The sequence below is a fragment of the Prenolepis imparis genome, unplaced genomic scaffold, assembly GCF_030444845.1.
Source record: "Prenolepis imparis isolate NDT839.2.m4 unplaced genomic scaffold, iyPreImpa1.0 SCAF_6, whole genome shotgun sequence".
NCBI classification, from domain to species: domain Eukaryota; kingdom Metazoa; phylum Arthropoda; class Insecta; order Hymenoptera; family Formicidae; genus Prenolepis; species Prenolepis imparis.
Genome location: NW_028141164.1, coordinates 7,029,990 through 7,054,565, shown reverse-complemented (window position 1 = coordinate 7,054,565; position 24,576 = coordinate 7,029,990). Strand labels below are relative to the sequence as shown.

General features: G+C 38.4%; 1 protein-coding gene across 3 annotated transcripts in view; it reads right to left on the bottom strand.

Moving 5' to 3' along the window:
• Positions 1–7,257: 7,257 nt before the first annotated feature.
• Positions 7,258–24,576, bottom strand: part of LOC145936957 (synaptogenesis protein syg-1) — a 396,806-nt gene continuing 379,487 nt past the window's right edge. For 2 of the 3 annotated variants that reach the window (XM_083039648.1, XM_083039647.1), the window contains exons 12-16: positions 24,077–24,376; positions 23,553–23,852; positions 19,429–19,671; positions 16,658–16,824; positions 7,258–14,208 (exon numbers count right to left, since the gene is read on the bottom strand). In XM_083039648.1, the coding sequence (XP_082895774.1) occupies positions 13,819–14,208; positions 16,658–16,824; positions 19,429–19,671; positions 23,553–23,852; positions 24,077–24,376 (1,400 nt within the window). In that variant the 3' untranslated portion in view covers positions 7,258–13,818. The remainder of the gene's footprint in view (positions 14,209–16,657; positions 16,825–19,428; positions 19,672–23,552; positions 23,853–24,076; positions 24,377–24,576) is intronic. The other variant, XM_083039649.1, reaches the window with a different exon arrangement.

The window sequence follows — 24,576 nt, the reverse complement described above, 5'->3', positions numbered from 1 at the left end:
ACCAATTTTGACTTGTATATATAATAACGATATACTGTCTGAAGTCTGAATTATGACGGAATTATACTACTGAATTTCGACTTTTTATCTATTATACTGTCACATTCTTTATCACATATTAATGTGTGATATTTATTCTTATAATGCAAATTTGACCAAATTTGACTTGTATATTTAATAACGATAGAATACTGCCTGAATATAAGACTGACTATAACGAAATTATACTACTGAATTTTGACTTCTAATCTATTATACTGTCACATTCTTTACCGCACGTTAACATGTGTGATATTTATTTTTATATTACAAATTTGACCAATATTGACTTGTATATATAACGATCTGAACATATGTCTGACCATAATATACTTATACTACTGAATTTTGACTTCTAATTATTTCTATTTTATTATATTGTTACACTCTTTATCGCACGTTAATATGTGTGATATTTATTCTTATATATTACAAATTTTACCAATTTTGACTTGTATATATAATAACGATATTATACTGTCTGAAATATAACGGAATTATACTACTAAATTTTGACTTTTAATCTATTATACTGTCACATTCTTTATCACACATTAATATATGTGATATTTATTCTTATAATGCAAATTTTACCAATTTTGACTTGTATATATAACGATGGGAATATATGTCTGACCACAACAGACTTATACTACTGAATTTTGACTTCTAATTAAATTCTAATAGATTTTATGTTAAAAAGAATGATATTTAAAAAAAATAATACTTCTAATTATTTCTATTTTATTATATTGTTACACTCTTTATCGCGCGTTAATATGTGTGATATTTATTCTTATATATTACAAATTTTACCAATTTTGACTTGTATATATAATAACGATATTATACTGTCTGAAATACAACGGAATTATACTACTAAATTTTGACTTTTAATCTATTATACTGTCACATTCTTTATCACACATTAATATATGTGTTATTTATTCTTATATTGCAAATTTTACCAAATTTAACTTGTATATTTAATAACGATAGTTTACTGTCTGAATATAAGACTGACTATAACGAAATTATACTACTGAATTTTGACTTATAATTTATTATACTGTCACGTTGTTTATCGCACGTTAATATGTGTGATATTTATTCTTTTATTACAAATTTTACCAATTTTGACTTGTATATAACGATGTGAAAATATGTCTGACCACAACAGACTTATACTACTGAATTTTGACTTCTAATTAAATTCTAATAGATTTTATGTTAAAAAGAATGATATTTAAAAAAAATAATATAAAGTTTGTTTGAACTCGATTAATATTTTTTTACAGAAATCAGCTGATGAAAGCGTTAATTTGCTAATTAAATTTTAAAATAATAATATGGTAAAAAATTAAAATAGTAATACTCGTATGTTGTAAATAATATGTTATAATACCTTATTCTTGATTATAATATTTTTTGACAGAAATCAGCTGATAACTGTCAAAAATATTAATCGAGTTTAAAGTATTATAACATATCATTTAAAATATATTATATTATTTTAATTTTTATAACATATTATTATTTCAAAAATTAATTAGCAAATTAACGCTTTAATCAGCTGATTTCTGTCAAAAAATATTAATAAAATTTGCTAATTAAATATAGCTTACATATTTATATTTATATTGTGTATGTTATAATTTGCTAATTAAATTTTAAAATAATAATATGGTAAAAGTTATAAAATAGTAATATGTTGTAAATAATATGTTATAATACCTTATTCTCGATTAATATTTTTTCTTTCTAAAGCTATATCTTTTCGAACGAATCTCCTTCGAGTTTTAATTAATTATTAATATTAAGTCATGCATATAGTATCGCGCGCGCGCTATTAGAGTGAAGTTGCCGATGTTTGTAGCCTCGGCCATTACCGAAACGCCGCGAGTATCAGGCAGTTGGAGCTGCGTCCCGCTGTGATTAATTAGTAAGCATAATCGTTAGAAACGATTTCTAACCTTTGTATTGTAATATTTATCAATCGCATATCATATAATTTCAACGTTAATATGTAGTCGTAATTGTTCGAAACGCATGTTTCGCGAAAAATTGGATGCAAAATCTTTTGCCAACATAACCCAACTTAATCTGTTTTCGCACGCGCGAATGTGTTGCGATCCGTGGATATATCTATCGTTAATTCTAGCTAACATATTTATATTGTGTATGTTATAATGCGAAATAATAAGATTATTCTAATATATGTATGTATTTTATTTGTTACAGGTAACATTGCGATTCACGCGTCGTGTCGGGAGTGCCGTGTAAAGTTTCGCGTGTCGGGAGTGCCGTGTAAAGTATCGGGCGATCGTAATTATTCGTATTTTTGCGAGTGTCGTGAGTGCTACCATGGACCAAGAGAGGAGGAGGAGGCCCAGGGAGGCATTGGGCGACATCGGGGCAATTATGAGGTATGCAAAATAAAACATTTTTTCTAAACTGCATTGTTTATGTTATGAGATATTCGACACACTATTCGACACACACATATGTATGTATATACATAATTTGAATATTTTGTTTTCAGATCAATGTGACTGTGTACTACAACTCCGCTATTGCACGTATCGGTGAGTGAGAAATTGTTTATTTTATAATATTTCTATCTATATTTCTATCTATTTTTTAAAAAAAGATTTTTTTTGAAAGAGATTTATTAATTTTATTTAAATATTTTTATTAAAAGTAAAACCATCATTAAACATTTTTGAGAATCTGTGAAAAAGTTTCGCGGTGAGTCTAACGCGCTACTTTTTGTCCAGCTTCTATTTTGGAAAAAGTAGACAAACATTTATCTTGTGCCGATGGTGCAACGCTGTAGGAAAAATTGACAAGCCCTTTTTTGTTTCAAACTCTCTCTACCTTATAAAGTGTTGGACGCATTTATCGATTTGCTTACGAATAAGCCAATTACGGTATGTAATAGAAGCATTACTTTAACGAGTCATTCTTCTATAATTATAAGAAAAAAATAGAGAGCACTGTTGTATATATTCACCGTCGACGTTTCATGCTCGCCGATATTTCGCCAGCCACGTATAATCTTCGTAAAAATAGATAAAATAAATTGCCGTGGAAAATGAAGGGACAGAGAGCCCCAGCTATCATCGTTCATCATTAAAAATTTTATATTATGAGGTTTATACCGCGTGAGACTTCACGGAAATTACAGCGAACGTAGTGTCTTATCTGTAAATATTTCACCATGTTGAATTAGATATTAATTCTTAAGTTTATTCAATGCGGTTTGGAACTCGTAGGGTCTATAATAATAATGATAACACTACAGAGTACATTAATTAAGTACGCTACATAATATTTATTAAATTATATATAATGTGAAGATAGTAAATTACATTACGTTTGTATTTTAATTTTCTAAAATTTGAAATATTTTATTAATAATGAAAAAACTGATGAAAAATATATAAAATTATTTAGTTGTATAAAAGCGTAAATGGCGCAAATGGCACAAATGTGTTAAAATAATAATAAAAAGCTCACGTCACTAACTCTTGTACATAAAAGCTTTGATTTTATATTAAGTAAAATTAAATTATAATTAAAATTATATTATTTTTATTTAAAAGTGAAAATGTAGCATTAACGATTTTTAATTAAAATGAGATGAAATATGCAAAATGTTATTATAGAAAAATAATGAAAAGTACGCACACATTTTTTATTACGCGAGGATAAATAAATCCGTATCGTTATCTGCGTTATATAACTTTAATTGTTTCAAGATAGAAAATAATATTTAAAAAATATCGATATAAACATTGTTTTTCTGCTCGATTGTACGAGTACTCGAGACTTGGCCTTATTGTCGAGTTCCGAGCCGCGAATTTAAAGGCTACTTGCATAATTTGGAGCGCCCTCGGAACGATGGTGGCATATTTCACCTCTCGAGTGAATACCCCTTCTACCACTTCCCCCACGAATTATTGGTACTTTTGCGACACGGTACGTACGTGCAACTGGCTCATGGTTTGTGCTATATATATATTTTACTCTGGCATATTAATTAACTCCGAAGCACATAGCCGGGGTTTTTGCGCTGGTCGACTTGCGCAGTACGAGACGTCGCGAAATTCACTTCAGCGATTATAAATGCGCTAAAATGAAACAAATAAAAAAGATAACGGTCCTCTAGAGGGTCGCAAATGTAGGGGGTGCGAGAGCCGGATAAGCGATTTATCCTTCTCTTTACTTAAATATTTATTTCAAGTTTTAGCTGGAGAGATTTATATATGCGAACGTATATTTTAAATAATATATATTATTACAATAAATGATAACTGAACGCTTTTTATTGCTGTGATTGATAATTGCGTTTTGTTTCGTATAATCGTGATGAAATGCAAACGGTCAACAAACAATTTTCATCAATATAATCTGTCGGAGCGTATTTTTCACTTTTCCTATATTCTTTCATCTACGAATGGAAATCAATAAATGCAATAATAATCGCAATAATAATATAATTTTTTTGTTTGTCAATATACAAATAACGAATTATATATAAAAGTTACGGATATAAAAATTTATATATCGCTGCTCGATGTTTCGTGTTCTTTTGACATTAGTTTCTTAATACGTCAAAAGACAAATTAACGAAAATTTAAAACTGCATTTTGAATGGATGTAGCTATAATATATTATACACTTGTTACAATTTCTGATATTTCCAATGAAATAAATATATTTGTCGATTAAACAAATAAAACAGACACCAATATGATTGTTTTCCATTTGTGTGTAGCGCGTTACGCGTATACGCGTCGGATATACACGTATGTATGTTGTATCAAGAAGCGGTTGTCATCTGGCGATCCAATTTGTTGTTTTAACAAAATAAATTGCAAATTCGCGTAACGCGATTCTCTCGCCGGATCGACAGGGCTCGCCGTCTCTCGGTGTTGAACTGCAGTTTGAAAATTGAATAATGAATCGCGTCCTGTTTTTTTTCGTTTCCACCGCGGCACTTCAAGGTTAATTAAAAAGTGCAGCTATTTATTTAACTAGCGCGCGCGTAACACTGCCCTTATACTTTGGATGTATAATTACGTCGCGCTGTTAACAAATCGATCGTTTACGTTCAAAACTCTTTGACGCCTGAATTTATCGCACTCGTCAGTGAAAGAGGTTTACGCTGGACGCGTCCTATAATCGGGACCGAACGATTTTCGATTCGCATCAACGGTTCGTGATTATGCAGACGATTGTGATACGCGGCATAAAAGGGGGGAGGGCGAGGGGGAGGAAACTAGCGGAAAATTTTTAACAGCGCACAGAACGAACGAAAATCCCATATCTCTCCGAGAGAGCAAAGCTCGAAAATTCGTTCTACGGCGAGCAGAGACCGTAATACCCTGCCGCGTTGTCATCGCGAAAAGTAAAGAGAAATCCGACGTGTACTTAATAAGTTTTCGGTAATAACCGGAGAGAGCTCGGATCTCCGTGGTGAGACGCTTGACTTCGTCGTCTTGCCACGTCAGTGCCCTTATTACCCACCTACTCTACTAAAGCCCTCCACTTGCGCGAGAGCGCGTAATCTTAATAACTGCCGCGATCCGGGCTCCAGGCAATTACTATCAAGCGGAATTTATTCGTGGTATTTTTTTAAATCGCGAAGCGATAACTCTGATTTTGTTGGAATTACCGCGCTTCGAGAGGCGCGTTTAAAATCAAATCAAGTTCTCCGAGCATTTCGCACGTATTAAGCAAATAAAATAGTAATTCGTTTTAACTGCTAAATATTGCCGATAAGCACGCGTTTCGTATACATGAGTTTTTCCGGAAAAAATTATTCGAGTTTTAAAACTAAATGAAAAACGGACGTCTCACGTATACGTATGCGTGTGTGTTTGTGTTTAAACTCTATTGGAAAGAAAACTCACGTAAAATCGTAGAGTTGAAGCCAGCTTTTCCGCCAGTTGAATTTTACGTTAGCGCGACCGAATCGGGAAACAGTGAAATATGAATCTCTCTCTCGGTCGAGAGTAGTCAACGAAATCGAGATAATCAAACGCCGCTATCTACCATTGCGCTTTGTAAATCCCAGAAGCAATAAAGCTGCGGCGGAGACGGCAAGAAAGACGAGGGAGGGAGGAACAAGGGCAGGAGAGACAACGGCGTATACCTTCCGGTTACTTCTATCTTCCACGTGGTGGAACGGTTGCGTGAAAGAGAGCAAAACGTAGAGAGAGGGAGAGAGATAGGTTTTCTTCCGACGATTTTTTAATTACTCGCTCGCAATTTCGCGTCTCTCGCGCCCGACGCAAACGCCATTTCGCGAGAAACGGCCGGCAGACAATTGGACAAGAGAGAGACGAAAGGCCGGTGAGATGCGGAGAGATGCTGTCGGAACGATCCAGGATTTATGTTATCTCCGGAGGACTCGCGGGAGGCTCGCACGTGTCGGGGAAACTAGATTGGCGGAAAAGAGGATAGGCACGTGAAGGTCGTTCCGGCCGATATATAGGTATGGGGAAGATAACCCCCTTCGCGGGGGAGCTCTGCGAATTCTCACCTCGCTCTATCCTCGTAATCCTGCTTTCCCGAGAGTAGCACATTATCGTGCTCGTGCGCTCGCTCACATATAGGTGCATGATAAATGAAATAATGAAACTCTGGCGTCTCTGGCTCTCCGTGCTTTGAGCTTCGCGTAATTAATAGGAGGAAATGCGACAAAGTGTGTTCGTTACAGCAGCGCCGCTTCTAATTTTGCCGCGTGGTGTAATACACAGTATTAATTTCGCCTGTTTTATTATCCATACTATCCCACCATTTTTATTCCGGCATATCTAATGCGAATGTACATTACATAATTAACCGGGGACGTATAGCAAAATGTTTGTTAATCATCGAGAGATATGTAGTGCGTCTTTTCGCAATTTTAAAAAAGGAGGCACTACACGCGTATAAATAAAAGCCATGTTAATAATATCGACAACATACTCACCTGCAATCAAATTGTAGAGATGGGTTTTCACACAGAGTTTTGCAAAGGTGATAAATAAATTAGTTCTGGCGAACGTTGGTTGACTTTAAATTCCTGCGTCCAAAATTAAAAATTTTAAATATTGTATCATGTAATACCTCGTGATATCATGCACGAGATACTTGTACAAGAATCTTGACATATACGCTCTCGAATTCTTTAAAGTCGTCCAAGGATCGGCAGGCGCTTCTCATCTCTCGTTTTTCATATCAACACGTTTATTCTGATTACGTTGAGGTGTGTATATATTTATAGAGAGAGATCTATAATTATTGTAGATACACGTAGTATGGTCATCGCAATTTCAATATTTGACACGCTCGCGTTTCTCTCGTCAGGCTCGTCAGGTGAAATCTCACGCAACATTCGTACTATTCACAGACACGCGAACCACGATTTTACAGAAGAATGTACAAACGAGCACACGCACACGTTCACTCGGTCAGAAGATTATGTACAATTCGAACATACACGCGCGATTCGCCAGACTCCTTGTCGCACAATTCACGTTATTCGCATTTACAAAGGAACGCAGTTATGTCAACAAAGAGTGGAAGGCGAAAAAAATACTATTTAAGCGCCAAAAATAATATTTAATGAAAAAACATTTCAAATACCGAGTTTGCAGAAGCAAACTGTTAATCAATTTTGCGTCTTAAAGCTGTCAAATTTTGTTATACTCGATTGTTTCCTGTATCTTTTCTACTCTTCGATTATTCGTTCGATAATTACGACGCGCGCGCGCGATAATTAGAAAATATTGCAACGTAACTTGAACGTAATAATAGAATAATAGAAACGATATCGGATTCGCGAAAAACACCTGAGATATGGACGAATGAAAAGTCAGCGTGAGACGCGCTCGAACGTGCTCGAATTTTTCACATCGTATGTGACATATAATGAGCAATTAATATTCGTTCTCTGTATTTGCGGAAATTCGGACATTGTCGGTGATACACTTCGATATCCGATAGATATTCAAGAGAATGCACCGGAGTATCTGTACTAGGGGGAGAGGAGGGGGAGATTACGGATTCCGGGAAGTCCGGGATTGATGCGGCGCGGTTATCGCGGCGGGTAAATGAATATTCCGCTACAAAAAAAAGGGAACGTTTGATGGCTTTATTAGGGCTTTTGACGCTTTCGTACGGGTTAATAGATTTCACGTCGCGGAGGGAAGAATTGACTTTTAGATTCGATAAGCCGGTGTATAGAGATTTCGTATAGGGGGAAAGAGAGGGGAGACTTCTTTTGAAACTAGCACGCGACGCCGGCCCGGACCACTTTTGGCCCTCGAGGTATTCCCTCGCCGTGGATGTAACATACGCCGCAATGCAGACACGATGTACAAAGCGCAACTTTGCTACTTCGGAGGCTGCGGTGAAACGAATAGAACGTGTTTGTTCGATACTAACGATCGGTTCTTCGGAATTTCGTGCGAATGGTCTACGTTTTTCGCGTACTTTGATCGAATAAAAAGCGCGATTTGAAGCGGAACAAGATTTTTGACAATGAGTAATTAATTCATAGCGATTCGTTAACGAAAACATTATGCAATATGTCTTATGTCAGAATGTCATGCAATGAGGACAATAATATCTCTGCTACACATGATAAAATAGAAGAAATCAAAATAAATTAATGTTTTTAGCGTTATAAAAATATCCGGCATTTAAATCAGAATATCGCGATATCTTCAGAAATGGCAATCAATAATTGAACAATGAATTTTTAATTTAGTTTGCTTGCTTATTTATACCGATCTTATCGAATGAAAATATTATCACACACAGTGACGATATTTCAATCTGTCCAAAAGTAATCTGAACCGTGGCCACGTGCAATGACATGCGACTTTAAGCTTTGCAGCTAGTCGAAAGCACGCAAATCGTATGATGACGCTTATTATTGGCTTACAGTTCATTCCGTGCGAGAATACGAAATTGGGTCGCGTCGCGAAATTCCGCGGTTCTTTATCACCGTCGAAAATTTAGCGGCGACGAAATGTGCCCGTGATATTTGACAGGAAACGTGGAATGTATTGTAGCATGCGAGAAGCGAGAATTTACGAAGGGGGTGCATGTGGAGGAGAAACCGGCGCGTGCGATCGTTAACGGGGAGCGCGTGCTTAAAGTACTTGCAAAACCGGAAGGATTGCGCCAATCGAACTTTTGTGTATATGTACAGATACATCTGGTGTACGTATCGGGTGGATCTACACTGCAGACTATTGTACGCGTTGTACGCGTAGAGTTATAACGTCATCGAACCGAAGTACGGTTTGTGTTGATCACATGTCAAAAACATTCTTTTTTTTATTCAAGTTGTTTCATGAGAATGATCTCTTGGATTTTATCTCTTTCGGGAACAATAGAAAGGATTTTAACTTGCACATTTAAGTAAAGTTTTTTTAGTCCTGATTGTGTGCAGGAATTTTTCTGGAAAGAAATATATAAGTAAGAAAATCATATTATCGAAATTATGTAAAAGAAAAAATTATATATGTAATATCAAATAATGCACCATAGAACAGGATATGAAAAAGAATAGTTAAGCAGCATAGTTAGATACCTTTTGAGTCAGGAGAAGAATCGATCTTACGAAGATTTAATTGAAGCACTCGAGGTATAATTTTCTTTTCTCCGTCCACTTCGACCTCGTTCGAGCGCCGGATAGAAAAAGAAAAAGAATCGTCTCGTCTCAACCCTTTCATTCTTGAATTCTTGAAAAAATTCTTTATTGCGAAATAGCTGCAATATTCTAACTACAATGAAAAGCAGAGCGCGAGTATATTTAATATCTAAAAGAAATAATATACGAGTATTTAAATTTATAATATTAAGCACACGTTTTGATGCCTGCTGATTAATAAAAATTAAGCGTGGAAGGATTAATGCGTAATTGTTTTTTATAATAAGTCTCACGTGAGAAAATTGTGAAATAGTGCACACTCACGCATACAACACACACACACACATCTCTTTTTTTATTATTCTTAATCCTCGACTTTGCAGAACCGTATGGTCACATACACACGAAAGATAGACTCACATATATACACACACACAAACACACAGGCACACAGGCACACATGCGCATACGTACATATATATATATATATATCTTTAGTTCTTTGTCTGACCATTAATCGCAATCCGATCGTTTAATTATACAGTCCCGCCCGCTCTTTAAACGGGCCTCGCCTAATTGGGCGCCCAAGACTTGACGATATACGCGGAGGTATTGTATTACGCACACTCTGAAAAAATATCTCGGCGCTGTACATCGGAGCATATATCTTACAAATTACGAAGGGGCGTATGTACGCACGAAGGAACGCTCGTCACGTCGACTTTCTTCGCGTTCGTCGGCCGACGACGACGACAACGACGATCGATAACAGATTTTACGTCGTACGTTTAATATCGGATGGCCACGAGAAGGAACGATAAAAATGAAAGAAAAAAATATATTCGAATTATATAAGAAATAAAAGAAACTGAAAAATAGTTATCGAATAAAAATTATGAATTTTTTTGAAAGCAAGAAAGAAAAACCAGATTTGCGCGCGTTAGAGAATCGTCGTTTCTTTCCTTTCCCGTGGACCGGCAAGACAATATCCGTTCGATACAATTTCCCTGGAAAACGTACGTATTTCTCTGTAATATCGTTAACGGATCCGTCGATAACGATCCTTCGTGTGCCTGTTATGTGTTGTCGTCCCTCAAAGAAGACGTAGGGGGTTTAACCTCGAGCATCTCTCGCGAATAAAGTCTCTCTTTTCTCGATGTGTCCTTATGTACAAGTTATTTACAACTCCCGTCTTCGCTGCGTGCGACGATGAGGACCAGTATAAGTATATATATATATATCTCTAAGATGTACACGCGTGTACATTTGTACGGTGCACAACGTACGGCGACGCGCGAAAAGTATGTTCCTCTCGATTGCTCTTTATTATTTTCGACGATAAACTTAATGAAAACGAATGCGACATGGCAGTTGTGCGCGTTTGGCAGTCCTATACAGGACACAGATCTGTCCATAAGATTTCGTCGTAAAGTAATGCACAAGTCACGGCAGTATTGTTATTTTTTTTTTAAAGGGATCGACGCGAAGTGAAGATATGATCGGCCGCTAAACGATGAATCACATCGCGTTTGATATCGCGCGACTTGATATAAATTAAACGCAGGTTTCTCGTATGAAGGATCCATGCATATAGATAACAAATTATTTTATTTTTTTGACTGCTGTATTTTTATCGCGTATGATACTAGTGCTCTTCAAATTTGAATAACCATCAGCCTCTATATACACAAGTAAGTTCATTTTGTCGAAGGAGAGTATAAAAATTGGTATCGGTAATCGAATAAAAAATAGAGTATTCTCGATATATTTCAAGGAAGCTCAAATAAGCTCAATTAAGTTTGAAAAATATAGCGCGATGTAATTGACCGTTCGCGAACCACTTTTATAATCCAACAGTCCTGCAACGTTATTGTCTCTTTATTTACGAATGACGATTCCGTCGCAAAATATTCTCCGTTCAAAATAAATGAAATACGAATAATGCATGGATACTCGCGTCGCTGATTGAACGATGCGCAGTGTACAAGGTACGTTTTGTTAATTAGAATTAATATACATATTTTCGGAGCGCAGGTAGGCTCTTTATCAACGCACACGATATAATTTCGATAATTAATCTAAATTTATATTCCGTGTCCTCGTCCTCGAGGAAAAGTTATTATTTACAATATCTTATTTGATGAAATGAGTGTCAGATCATTACGAAGGGAAAAATCTTTTCTCGAGTTATTGTGAAATTTGCGATTTTTGTGATTTTTGCGAAATTTCCACGCAAATTTATTATTCGCCGTTCACACATCGCGCGTTTAGATAAGAGAAAATTCGTATAAATAGACTAGAATGATGAAAAGATAAAGCGAATCGTTTCCGAACGGTTTCGGACCGCGCGCGAGAAAGGAGAATCGATAGTTCCGTTTATTTTATAGTCAGCAATTTTATTCTTACCTTGCAAGTTTCCGTGGTGTGCGGCATACTGTAAATAATTGAGAATAAATGTCGATATAAACACTGAGATTTAATTAATCAGCTCACGTCAACGTGACACACTTAAAATGTTGACTGTAACATGTCACGTAAACGATACCAATTGTATGCTTTTTTTTTTCGAGAGAATCGACCAACCATCGAACAGCTGCATGATTTGACCGATTAATCATTCAATTACTTTCTTGTTAATTAAATTGATATTGCGCGAGGAGACAAAGTTTTATTGGCCCGCAGGCATGAATTTATCTACGGGATCGATTGATGCGATCGGAAATTGGATAGTCCATAAAATTGCGAGTATTTTTAGAACTGGAAATTTCATGGTAACGGTAATAGGATGCGAAAACTATGTGTCCGATATTGAGAAAATTTTCACGTTGGATTTCTCGTAACGCCGCTATGTTCTATGCGGCACACACTTGTTCTATGTGTCGGAAACGCGGAAATATTTTTTGACGATTTTCGCGGAATAGATCGATCCTCTCCCCCCAGCGCGGATTTTTCCCAAAATTTATCGTCGCGACGTAATCGACACGATACACAGTGCTCCGAGAGAGAAGGAGAAAGGGAGCATATCGATAAAGACGCGCCATTTTACGAAAATACACTCAACGCGCGACGATCTTCTTTATTCCCATACCTACTTTATAATACAAAGTATACCCTTGGGATAGAAAATCTACATTCGCCGTCGCGAGACGTAGGTACATTCGCCTCTCTCGCGATACGAACATCCCGCGAAGTGTGGAAATCTAGATTTTTCGACATGTTTCTCTCCACTTCATCGGCTTTTCGGTCAACCAACGGAATTTTCCATGGTTTCGTAGATTTTTCGACACTGGTATTTCCCGAAATCAAAACGATCATAAAAGGATGACGATTCTCTTGTGAATAAATTGTGTTTCGCCACTGTGCGACGTTCTCGACCGAAGGCGTTTTAGGAGATACACTGTCTTTTTTGTATATAATTTTTTTAGTTCTCACTGAAGATAAATATTCTCTCTAGAAATTGGATAGTAATTATCCCGATAATTTTTCAGAGATTTTGTATAATATACGTGATCTGTCATATATGTATATTCTTCTCGCGAACACAATAGAATGTTTTGGATCAAAGTAATTCAGTTATTACATCCAATATTGAAATTTTTCAATATATATATATTCATCAAAATTATTTGAGCAGTCTTGTATGTTCAGATTAGTTATCTCGATAGGATTGCAAGTCGCGCGAGTAAATTGCACTCAAAGATTGCATCTGGCTTTCTCTCATTACGTGATCCTCGATGCATGTTTATGCAAATCCTTTACTAAAATGTAGTACTCCGATCATCGTTGTATGATCCGTCGTTTGTCACGATCCAAAGTTTATCCATTTCAAACACGAGTGTTGCCGCTCGGCGATAGAACTTCTGGCGGTTGTGTCATCGGCGGAAAGTATCTCCCGTGTTTCTCGGAGAGCGAGCGATCACGTCGCAGCTGGACGAAACTCATATTCACATTCGTATAGAGATATCTTTTCCCGAGAATTCGAGGACATTTTTAGTTTAAAGAGAGCGCCGCGCAAAATTCTAAGAAATCGAAAGGTCGGCCACGAGGACGCGCACGATCGCCACGAGTCGGCAGCCATATCAGACGTAGTACTCGTTGACGTTGAGCGCGTCGGAATCGCGTCCCTATACGCAGCTCTCCTGGGTCGAGATGAGGGGCGTACGGACGGTGACGACCTCCCTCGTCGGATGATGCTGCTTGCCGCTCATCACGGTGGAGACGGTGGAATCCTGGAGCACGTTCGCCGTCGTTAGAGGGGTGGTCGCGCACGACGGCGCGTTCGAAACGTCCACCTTGGGCGGCCTGGCATTGTGATCGATGCACGCGTAGACGGTGGCTTCCTTCGTGTACGGTTTACCGCCCACGATCACCCCGAGACCGCTACCGTAACCCGGAAGACCGCCCAGACCGCCGACTCCGCCACCGAGGCTGGCCAGTTTGGCGTCGGTCGCCAGGGTCGACAGGGTGGTGGGCCTCGCCAGACATAGCTCGGCATACGTTACCTCGCCGGATAGCTGGGAAAAAAAAATTGGGACACGCTACATAAAGATCGTTCGAAAGAGAGGCCTCTGTGTTGCCGCAAGAATTGCATTATTATTTTTTTTTTTAAATAAAATTAATAGTAATGAGATGCGAAATTTGATTATTCTATAGCGGTAATTATCAAAATTATATAATGTAGCAACAGTTATGATCCAAAATACAATTACTTTAGCGATGTATGAAATATATGCGATAGAGAGAAGAGTCAACTACGATTGAATGAGATTCATTGGATCATGTACGATGAACGTTGAATTTCACATTAGCCTTGAATCCGATTATACGATTTCCAGTGCGTATTGTTTCGATCGATCGAATCGGTCATGTATTACGCAACAAGTCCGGCTCGGATATCTAATGACACGTGGGGAACAGGAGATTAAGCTAATTTCAGTACATTAGCGTTGAGTTATATAGATATGTACGCGCGGCATAATCTTCGCTAAAGTAAATGCATACCCAGTATAATGCATACACGACCGGGCATTTAAATAATCCCGTGCAACCCAACGTGCAGCGAAACGCGGACAACTTTCGAGATAGGACCAAAGCGTTCCTAAGAAACTAAGGGGAGAGTTTTCGCGGCGCGCATTTTCCCTATCCCCGGGACTTAGATAATACGGACAGGTCTAACTTTCGAAATTTTCACTCCTGAATATTCCTAAGAGACCGCCCGGACCTAGTTGGCTCGTATCACGGAAACTTTTGACGGCGGGAGTTCCTTCGACTGTTTAGGACAGAAACCCTCGAGTGCCCGACGCCATTTCCTATAAATTGGACGCAAAACAGCGCGGGGAATGTTCCCTCGCGATGGAACGCAGGAAGAAAAGGCATAGGACGTAGACGAAGTTGTTCGCAACGAGCGGGCTACTTCATTGGATTTTATCGCGCAAAGGATTAATGAAAGAAGAAATGCGAGTTTTGCTTGGATTCTCGAAACGCGAACTAGCTGATGCCTTTTATTATATCATCGGGATCTCTCTCTATTTATATTTTTCATAGAAATCTGTCTATTTAAATCGCGAAAGTTTATGAATTTTGACAATTTTCCACGAGTACTTACGAAAAATTCTAAATCGCTAATTTCCGAAGAAATTCCAAATTTAGCGAAAGGATTGAAACAATTCAAAATGATTAAAAAAAGAACAATAATTAATTGAAGGTGAAATGGAATACGAAAATTCTTAGCGATAATCAAAGTTTTCCACTCTGGAGTTTTGTTCTTGCCGAGGTTTTACTAACAGAACTTTAGATCCCAACGGTAATTAGCAATTAATTTGGTGTGAAATTGAGGGTGAAGTTTCAGCGAATCGTGACGAAAGGAGAGTAGGAGATCTGGGAATATTTGAAAGAAGGAACGCGCGTGAAGGTAACGAAAAAAGGCCGAGGTCATCGCGATCGTAAAAGTTTGCCGTTTGCCTTCGCCGATTAACGAGCTATTGTTTCGGATGCAAAATCATTTCATTCGAAAAATAAATTACGTATTGATTCTACTGTTCTACTGTTCATATGTATCTCGGTATTTGGAACATTTCCTCGACCTCGGAATGTTTCTCAAAATCGGGAAGAAACGTAGACAGTGCAATTTTCTAGTTTCGAACTGCTGCTGGAAGCGTCACTTCCCGGTTGAAACTTTACGCAGTCCGGGTCCCATCCTCTTTCCGGATGGATACTGTTATTTCAAACTACACCGCTCTCGGAGGACTTTCTCGAAAATGTTGGCCGAAGCTTATCGCGAAGGGAAAAGGCGAACGACACAACGGCACGATTCGGCAAACTGTCTCGCTTCTTCCGTTTCTTCGCACTTCACTTTGCAATTTCCCATCTCATTGTATAAATCTATTAATTTTATTAAAAGCACTTCTCGCTGAACTAACGAAACTCTCTGGTGATTTAGATCATCGACTTTAATTGTTTAAAATTTTCCCTCTCTGCTACAAACGATACGTGCTGCATTTTCACTTGTGTCTCGTGCAATCAGAACATCCATTTACATGTAATGGCTATACCAACTATATGGCACGAGTATATGGCACCGAGTAGGACAACAAAGTATAATTCAACATGGAATCTAAAGGGAATCGTTATAGTTTGTTGGAGAATTAGCTTTTGTATGTGTGACGGTTATTCGTTAAAGTGTTTCATATACAAAGTACTATTCAATTCCCACGTTATCTACAAGGTTTTACATATCAAGATTTATCAATATTTATATTATATGCGACAATAGAGCTTTAAAATAAAATGTGCGACATACACGTCAGTGTAATCCATGAAGATCGTCACATGATTAAGGTATAATAGAACGAAGAGAAAAGGGCGAGAGTCAACGTTCCGTAGGACGTTAATTATTTCGCAGATAAAATCGAGAAAATTAATAAATTTCGTTAGAAAAGAACTTCCGTGTTGCGCGTTACTTACCGGCAAGGTTGGATAATTGCTGTAGTCGTTATGCGAGTAGGCGGGAAGTCCTTGGAGGTGATTATTCGTCTGCTGGGCCGGAAGGGACGACGGTGGAAGACCATCCGGTGTGTTTTGCGTTGCCAACGGCGTGCCGGAAGTCGAGCCGGTCAGCTGATAATCTGAATCTTTCAGTTCAAACACATGAAAAATTTCCCCTCGCTCTGCTCAGCGACGAGATATTACTATCGAGTATGATTTTGTTGTAAAATTCTCGTGTCCGTTTTTCAAACGGTATCTTAAAATATCAGTTATTAAAACCGATAAAATATATCGTGAGTAAACGTTTTTTCCATCGAACTTTTCAGATAAAACGATAAAGTATGCAATATGTGATATTTATTAGGAAATAAAAATATATATTCGTGACATATATTCACAATATATGTATATATGTATATATATTAAATAACCATACTGTCATCCTGTAACTTTTAAATATATAAATAATATATAAAAAATATGTTTATATAGAAAGATGGAACATTTCGTTTTTTGCATGTTATAAACAAACATAGATTAGGTACGCTAGAATTTCGAGATATTTTATTGATACTTTTCATTTTAGTAAAAATTATTAGAAACGTTATAAAGTGACTTTACAGCTACGAAAATTCACAAAATTTATTATACCTATTATTTATAGAAAGAAAACCGCGATGTGCATTTGGCTATTCTATTAAACCAATTTAATCACTAATTTACATCATGATGATACACTGAACTTTATCGTAATAAACTAATAACTAAAGCATTACAAATGTATCGATACGTGGCTTAATTTACCGAGAAGCGGTACGCTAATGCGATATGTTAATTAAATAGTAATTTGTACCTAAACTAGATATATAGCATCGATCGTGATTAAATAATTAACTAAGTAATATCGCGTCCAGAGTAATTTTCTTCATTAGATTAACCATGAATATTTTGTTTGAACGACAAATTAGCGTTCCGAGTTGTATATAACTCGATATAACCAGATGTCTGATAATTATATAAAGAAAATAATTTACTTTTGTTACGGATAAATTTGCGGATCGATATTATATTCTCTTGAAAAAGTCTATGAAACAAAAATAATGACTTTGCATGAAAAAGATTCTATAAACAAATCCTCCATGGTTATATTGCAAAATTACGATAACAAAGCTCGCCAGCTCGCGATTGTAACTATTCGAACGTTGTATATCGGATTCGCATAAGCGAGTTTGGTGAACAAGTCTGCCTTGTAATCGGCCGAGTAATTTATTAACAAGTCAGGGGGTTAAATTCTACAGTTCTCGGCCATACTATACTCAATCCATAACCGCTAGTGCCGCTCCCGCGCATTATTGCGAACGATGTAATGACGCATAGCATAGTTGTAGCGCGATGCTGTTAACGAATCGTGGTGCGTTGCACTCGCAATAGAGTCCGCTGAATTTCCGGTCTCGAGTACACTCGCCCAAGTGTTCGCGATCGCTGTCAATCAGGCATTACCGTTGGCTTGATAGCCAGCGGCAATGTAGCTGATAATGTTGTGATAAAATTTCCATGTCGAATCGAACGTCAAACTCCCGGAACGTTAGCAACGTTCTAGCAACTCTATTTCTCTCTTTCTCCTGTTTCTTTTTCCACGTTTATTTTGTTCGAATAAATGTTGTATTTTTAAATTGTTTTAATATTTCTTCAATTAAATATCGTTTATTTGTCGATTGCATAGATATCTATTTAAAGATAAAAAAAGTAAAATTATAAAAATTTTAAAATATTAGCGACGCTATGCCCCCCCCCTAAAAAGTTACATTTTATGTAAAAAATTGTAAATAAAAATAGAATTGAATAGAACCGGAAGAAACAACGGGATTAAATGGATAGCGAACTCGTTTCCGCGCGGTCGATTCTTTTAAATTACAGATCAAATTGGAAACCCGATTCTAAAGTAAATTCGGCAATGCGTACATAGAGAAAAGTGGGATAACCAGACACCATTTCGTTCACATGCACACGGACACATATGAAAATAATTAAATGTTTAATATTATAGTCTAATATAAATATACAAAGTTGAAAATTACTTGACATCATTATACATGTCATTTTCATTCTTCTCTATCGCGATATTTATGCGATAATAAATTTTTTCACAAGTGTACTTTTAACCGGAAAGAGAACATTAATCGCGAATCTTTCGAAAAAATATTAAATTTGTTTTTCATAAATGCTGCAGTCAAAAGGCCTGCATTATAGCAGCAGGGTACATTACATTTCATCTCGTTCTTCGATCATAGGTCACGGAGACGAGGGAGAAGGGAGGGATAGGTACAGCCGTTTGAAATTTTCAGGACAAATGCGAATGTCGATCGACATATCACTGGGCGATGTGTGTTACAACTGTGTGTTGTACTCATCGTTGTGTAACGGAGCAGGAGTTGCGCGCGATTTACGCGACTAAATAATTTCATGCATTGTCCGAATTTTCCCGATCGCGCGCTTTGTGCCGGATATATGTATATTTAGGATATTTCCGAATTTTTTATTCACACATTCCCGGCGTAAAAAGTTTATCATCGAGCGACGCAGATATTAAACAATATGACAGTAAAAATGGCAAGGGTAAAATAAATTTGCGTGAAATGCGTGCGCGCATATGATATAGGTTTTTTAGAATATTTTTAAAATATCGATATTCATTTTTTTTCATTAACTTTCTTTTGGATTACGTCAAGAACAGTTTTAAGGACACTTACCTTTGTTGGTCGGTACAACGTCCGGATTTCTGTCGTCCGCGTCGTAAAGGTCCTCGGAACTTGGCGCGGTGGCCTTCTTTAGAGGTAAATCGCCTGGCCTTTGTGCTCGCCTCTCGCTCCTCACCTTCAGCGCGGCTAGAATGGTGGCGGTGACGAGCAAAAGTGCAGTGACCACACCGATCAGACCCCCGAGTAACGGGGTGAACTCGAAGGGTACCGGAGTACCTGTGAACAAAACGCGCACTGCTCTCGTGCAAGTATGTCGATACAAGTTCCTTTATACGTGCGATGAATTAAGAGAAGGCGATTTTGCCAAGTAAACTTTTTCAAACACGTTATAGAATATCGAAATAAAATTGCAAATCAAATTTAACTGCGTATGTATACGATGTACTTTTATATCTCTACGTTACACTCACACGCGAGATGAGATAATTTAAGCAGCAACTCGCGAGAAAAGTAGCGACGGGGCAATTTTCCAGACGGACTGCCGAGGGTAAACGGATTAAACGAGTTAAAGTCGCATTACGCGCGCCGTAAAAAAAGATTCGAGATATTTGGCCTGCGCGCGAGAATGGAGCCATCTGACTACCAACCTACCTACCCATTTCTAAGATTAATGAATTCGAATCCTTTTGATATCTCTCCACGTTTAAACACTGTCCCGGGCGACGTTTAATTTTCCACGTCTCTTCCGCAATGTCTTCTCTTCGTACTCGCGCTCGCGCTATCGCTCTCTACCTGCCCGTTTTTTAATCTCTTTTCTTAGCCCGGGTCCTCCCTCCTGAGAGACATCGCTCGTAATTGCCACTCGTTTTAGTCACGAGCGACCGAGTGTTTTTACTCCGTGCTCCGATGCACAGCCAAAGTGCACGTTAATTTTTAATCAAGGCGAAAGTGCACCGAGTATTCATGATATTTACCTGCCATCTGCCTTTCTTCGTCACCTCTTTGCTTTCTTCTCTACTTTGTCTTAAAGTTTAACTAATTCTTAAAAATACATTTCTGTTCGATGCTTTGTATTTTCCTGCGACGGTCTCTCTATCGATAAAATTGTAAATCACAGGTTCGCGTACTTAATTTGATTTAAGTATACTGAGAGAAAATACGAAATTCCTCGATCCTCTTATTGAAGTTTCTTGTGCGAAGATATTCGAACGTTGGTAAAACATTAAAGCAGTAGCACAAGTAAAGCGAATGTATAATACAAAGAAATCATTAATCATTTAAATTTCAAGGATAGTCGTCTCATTCGATAAAAATGAATATTTTTTAGGTCATATAAATTTACGAAGAATATGATAAAGCACAGCAGCAGCGCTTATTTATTAATGTATCCTTCATTTATCATTGCTTTCTTTTCGAAAAATACTCTAACTTGGAAACTTTATTTAATTAAATTAAGATTTAATTAAATTAAGATTTTTATTCGTGACAATCGTTGTTTTATCTCTTCGATTTTCTGATGGTATATAAAAATCTTTTTGCAAAACCATATCCAACTGATTTTATACAAGAATATTGTGTTACATGAATATCGATGATACTGTACGTAATGCATTACGTTTTGTCCTGCATCAAACCTTGTTTATTTTCCGTGTGACACGAAAGAACTTTTAATAATACACCCTCCCAGTGGAGAATAATATTTATCGAATCGCGCGAAACAGCAGTCGTATAAGCCAGAAATTTCTGTATCACGAAAGATTTACGAGTAATAATAAATGAGCGTATCGCGGAAATAGAACTCTCTTTCTTTCTCTCTTTTCATTTTATTTTTTCAGATCGATCAAAATTAAAAAGTGCGGTAGGTATCGTGCATTATTCTGCCCTCCGATATACATATTTAGCTCGCGCGTTGATGCGCAAAGGTTCTTGCACCGTTGCGGTTTGTACGCGACCTTTGGCCATGTATAATTTGTACTTTACTACCGCATCGGGAAACACGAGGAGTCGAGATTTTAGAAGCGCTCCTTCCTCCCGTTAGCATGGCCCGTCTGAGGTCGGACGTTCGTGGGATCTGGAGAGCCTTTCCGCGCTTTCTCTCGGGAAAGAGACGCTTCTATAGCGAGACGAAGCGACGACGGTGCGCGGGCGATGCGACATAGAGAGATAGCTGATCCGGGAATTTTATTAAAGTTTCACACTCTCACCGGCTCTCTCTGCCTCTCTCTTTTTCCTCTTCCTCTCTCTCGCGCGCGCGCGGCGAGTGGATCGATTTTCGAACCGACCATTCCGCCCGCATACGCGTATACCGGCTTATATACCCAATGTACATATACACCACGTCACGGATGTGCACTCGCCTGAACCGTCTGAACCGTGGAAACTGACCGAGAGAGCAATTTTACTTGTAAATTTGTCCCAGACCGAGATATATATATATATACACACACACACACATGCGTATATATACATATATCTATATATATAAACACATATATACATATATAATATATATATCCGGGTCGAGTATATCCGTTCTAGGGGGAGATAGATCCCGAATCTCTTCCTCTTCTCGTCGGTCGAGATTCTACCAGCCAGAAATCTACGGGATGAATGCGGCTAGCGAGGGATGGATTCGACGAGATCCATCCTCTCGGGCATCTGGACCGGGCTCAACCGCGTAGGATTCGTCGGTAATTCCGCGCGCGGTTTGCGTTTCTTATGGAACACACATCCCGTAAGTCGTCGTGCTTTTTCCTCTCTCCTCTTCCCTCTTTCACGAGACCCCGTTGTTTCTGCGGTGAAATATATGCACGATACTACTACTCTTCTCGGTGCGCCGAGAATTTTAGCGAGAATCGTACGCGAATATTTGCAAGCGCGAGAGAAGGGAATGTTAAGCAGACCAAACGATCGATCTCCCTGTATCAATTTTCCGCGGTTTTATTCCGACGAATAATCGTACGGACTTCATCAACGCGTTACTGCGTAGATCTGGTCGTCGGAGAGATTATATATATAGCTCGCGGGAATGGAAAGTTTCACTGCTGTTCTCATAGATCTTTCCCACTTTCGTAATTACAGGTGGACGGTGAGATTAATTCTCGTAATTACTCACGATATACATGTTTTTGACTACTTGCGCTTTGCAAATATTACCATCTCCTCGGCGGGATGAAAATTTCTCTCCGTCTTTGCTGCCTAGAGTCTTCCTTGGCATCTCGGGTCGAGAAAATAAGCATCGCCACCGGATTCAAAGAGCCACGTCGACATTCGTATTTCGAAAATATACGTATATAAGAGAGTATACGTATGTATATAAGAGAGTATATATGTAGGTACCATGCGGACTCTCTGGAAATCTGGCCGTAGCGTTTTACGCACCGCCAGAACCGCCGTCAATTTTTGGCCAAAACCGTTTCGTGTAAGTGGATTGGAAAACGTCGGAATAGATTACTATTCGCAGAGAACGGTCGTTTCGTAGAACAATCCACGTCCCACATACACACACGCGATGTAGAGGTAACCTGCGTAATATTCGTCCAGGTAATCGTGCGTGCGTATGTGTTTGTGATGTGTTTGCCGCCGATTGAATTTTGTCGATCCAGATGCTCAATTTTCGCAGTGAAACCTTTCGTATGGTCCATACGGTCTTTAGCTGCGACGAGGCGGTATATCGAGTTCGACTCGGGGATTCAGGCCGGATGAACGGATTAAAACGTTACATGAGACAATCCGCACGGGTCCGTTCAATTTAATTCGCTAATTCGATTAACCCAACGTCCTCCCGGCTACTCTCATAATTTATGGAATGACGTTGCGTCGATAATTTGCTTGGACGCTCCTATCAAATTACTTATTTCGGTGACGTAGATACGATCGATAACGTCAGACCTCGAAGCGATCTGACTTGGACGTTGTCGATCATCATTAGTGCTATGAATTTTTGATATAAGCAACATTGTCGTAGTTACATTCTGCATGGATTTAAGAACGAATTTTTCAACAAATCATTATCTTATTATCGTTTTAAAAAGTTAATATTTTCATCCGTTAGATTTTTCGCGACGTTATTAATCTCAATCGGATAAAATAAATCTTTGCGAGAGAAACATTTTGTCACAAATTTCCGAAACTTTTCGCGCATCTTTCGACGTAATATTTCTAGCACAACTTACCAGTCTGCTTCTCGGCGACTTTGAGTGTAAAACCTTCCAGTAGCGTGGGATCGCTTCTTCCCTTCGCGTTCACCGCGTACAGAATCATATTCAGAACCTTGCCCGGTTCTAAGCCCTGTACGGTGAAAGCCGCATTATCTCTGGACGTGACGTTGGCTTGCAGAACTCCCGTGTGCTGATCGAACACTTCAAGGAGGAAGTGTTGAGGCTGACCACCGTCAAAACCAGCGGTGCATTCCACCGAGAGTGATTCGGTGGTTTGGTTGGTCAGCGTGCAGTTGTACGGAGCTTCTGGTTTGCCTGTACGCATCATTAACATTGTTTACAGTCTTCTCTCTCTCTCACACACTCTCTCTCAATTTCAATGAAAATTATTTGCGAAACACCAATTTAGCAACCGACACAATGTTGTTCCGGCATCGCGTCGCGAAACGCTCGGCATGCACGTTTCGCTAAACGCTTCTCCGGGGTAACTTTTCCCGAAATCCTTAGCGATTCAGAGACCGGCATACGTGCGTACATACCCGCAGGAATGATGTGAAATATGCAGGCATTCTTCTGTTGACCGGCCGTGTTGCTCGCCCAGCACAACACGGTGCCGTAGTCCATTTCCGTGACCGGCCGGTATGTGAGGACGCTCTGGGTATGTCTAGTCGAATTCTTGTAACGCGCTTGGGGCACGTCGACCATCTCCTCGGTATTGTTGAAGGCCCAACGAAAGCTCTCCGGCGGCGGGAACGCCTCGACCCTGCATATCACGCGAGCGTCCTCGTGTCTCGCCACCCCGTAGATTCTTTTTTGATCCGGCACGCAGATTGGTTTGTCTGGAAGAGACAATCGAAATGAGGCGACTTTGTTAATCACGACACTTACGAACAACACTGTGCGAATGTAGTGAAAGCAAAAGCGCAAAATTCGAGAGAATTTTTAAATATATTTATTATAATTTTCTGGTATTATTTTTTTTGTTTGTAAAATCGAAGCTATTGAGATAACTGTCCTTTTTCAAACTTTTGTCTTTAAT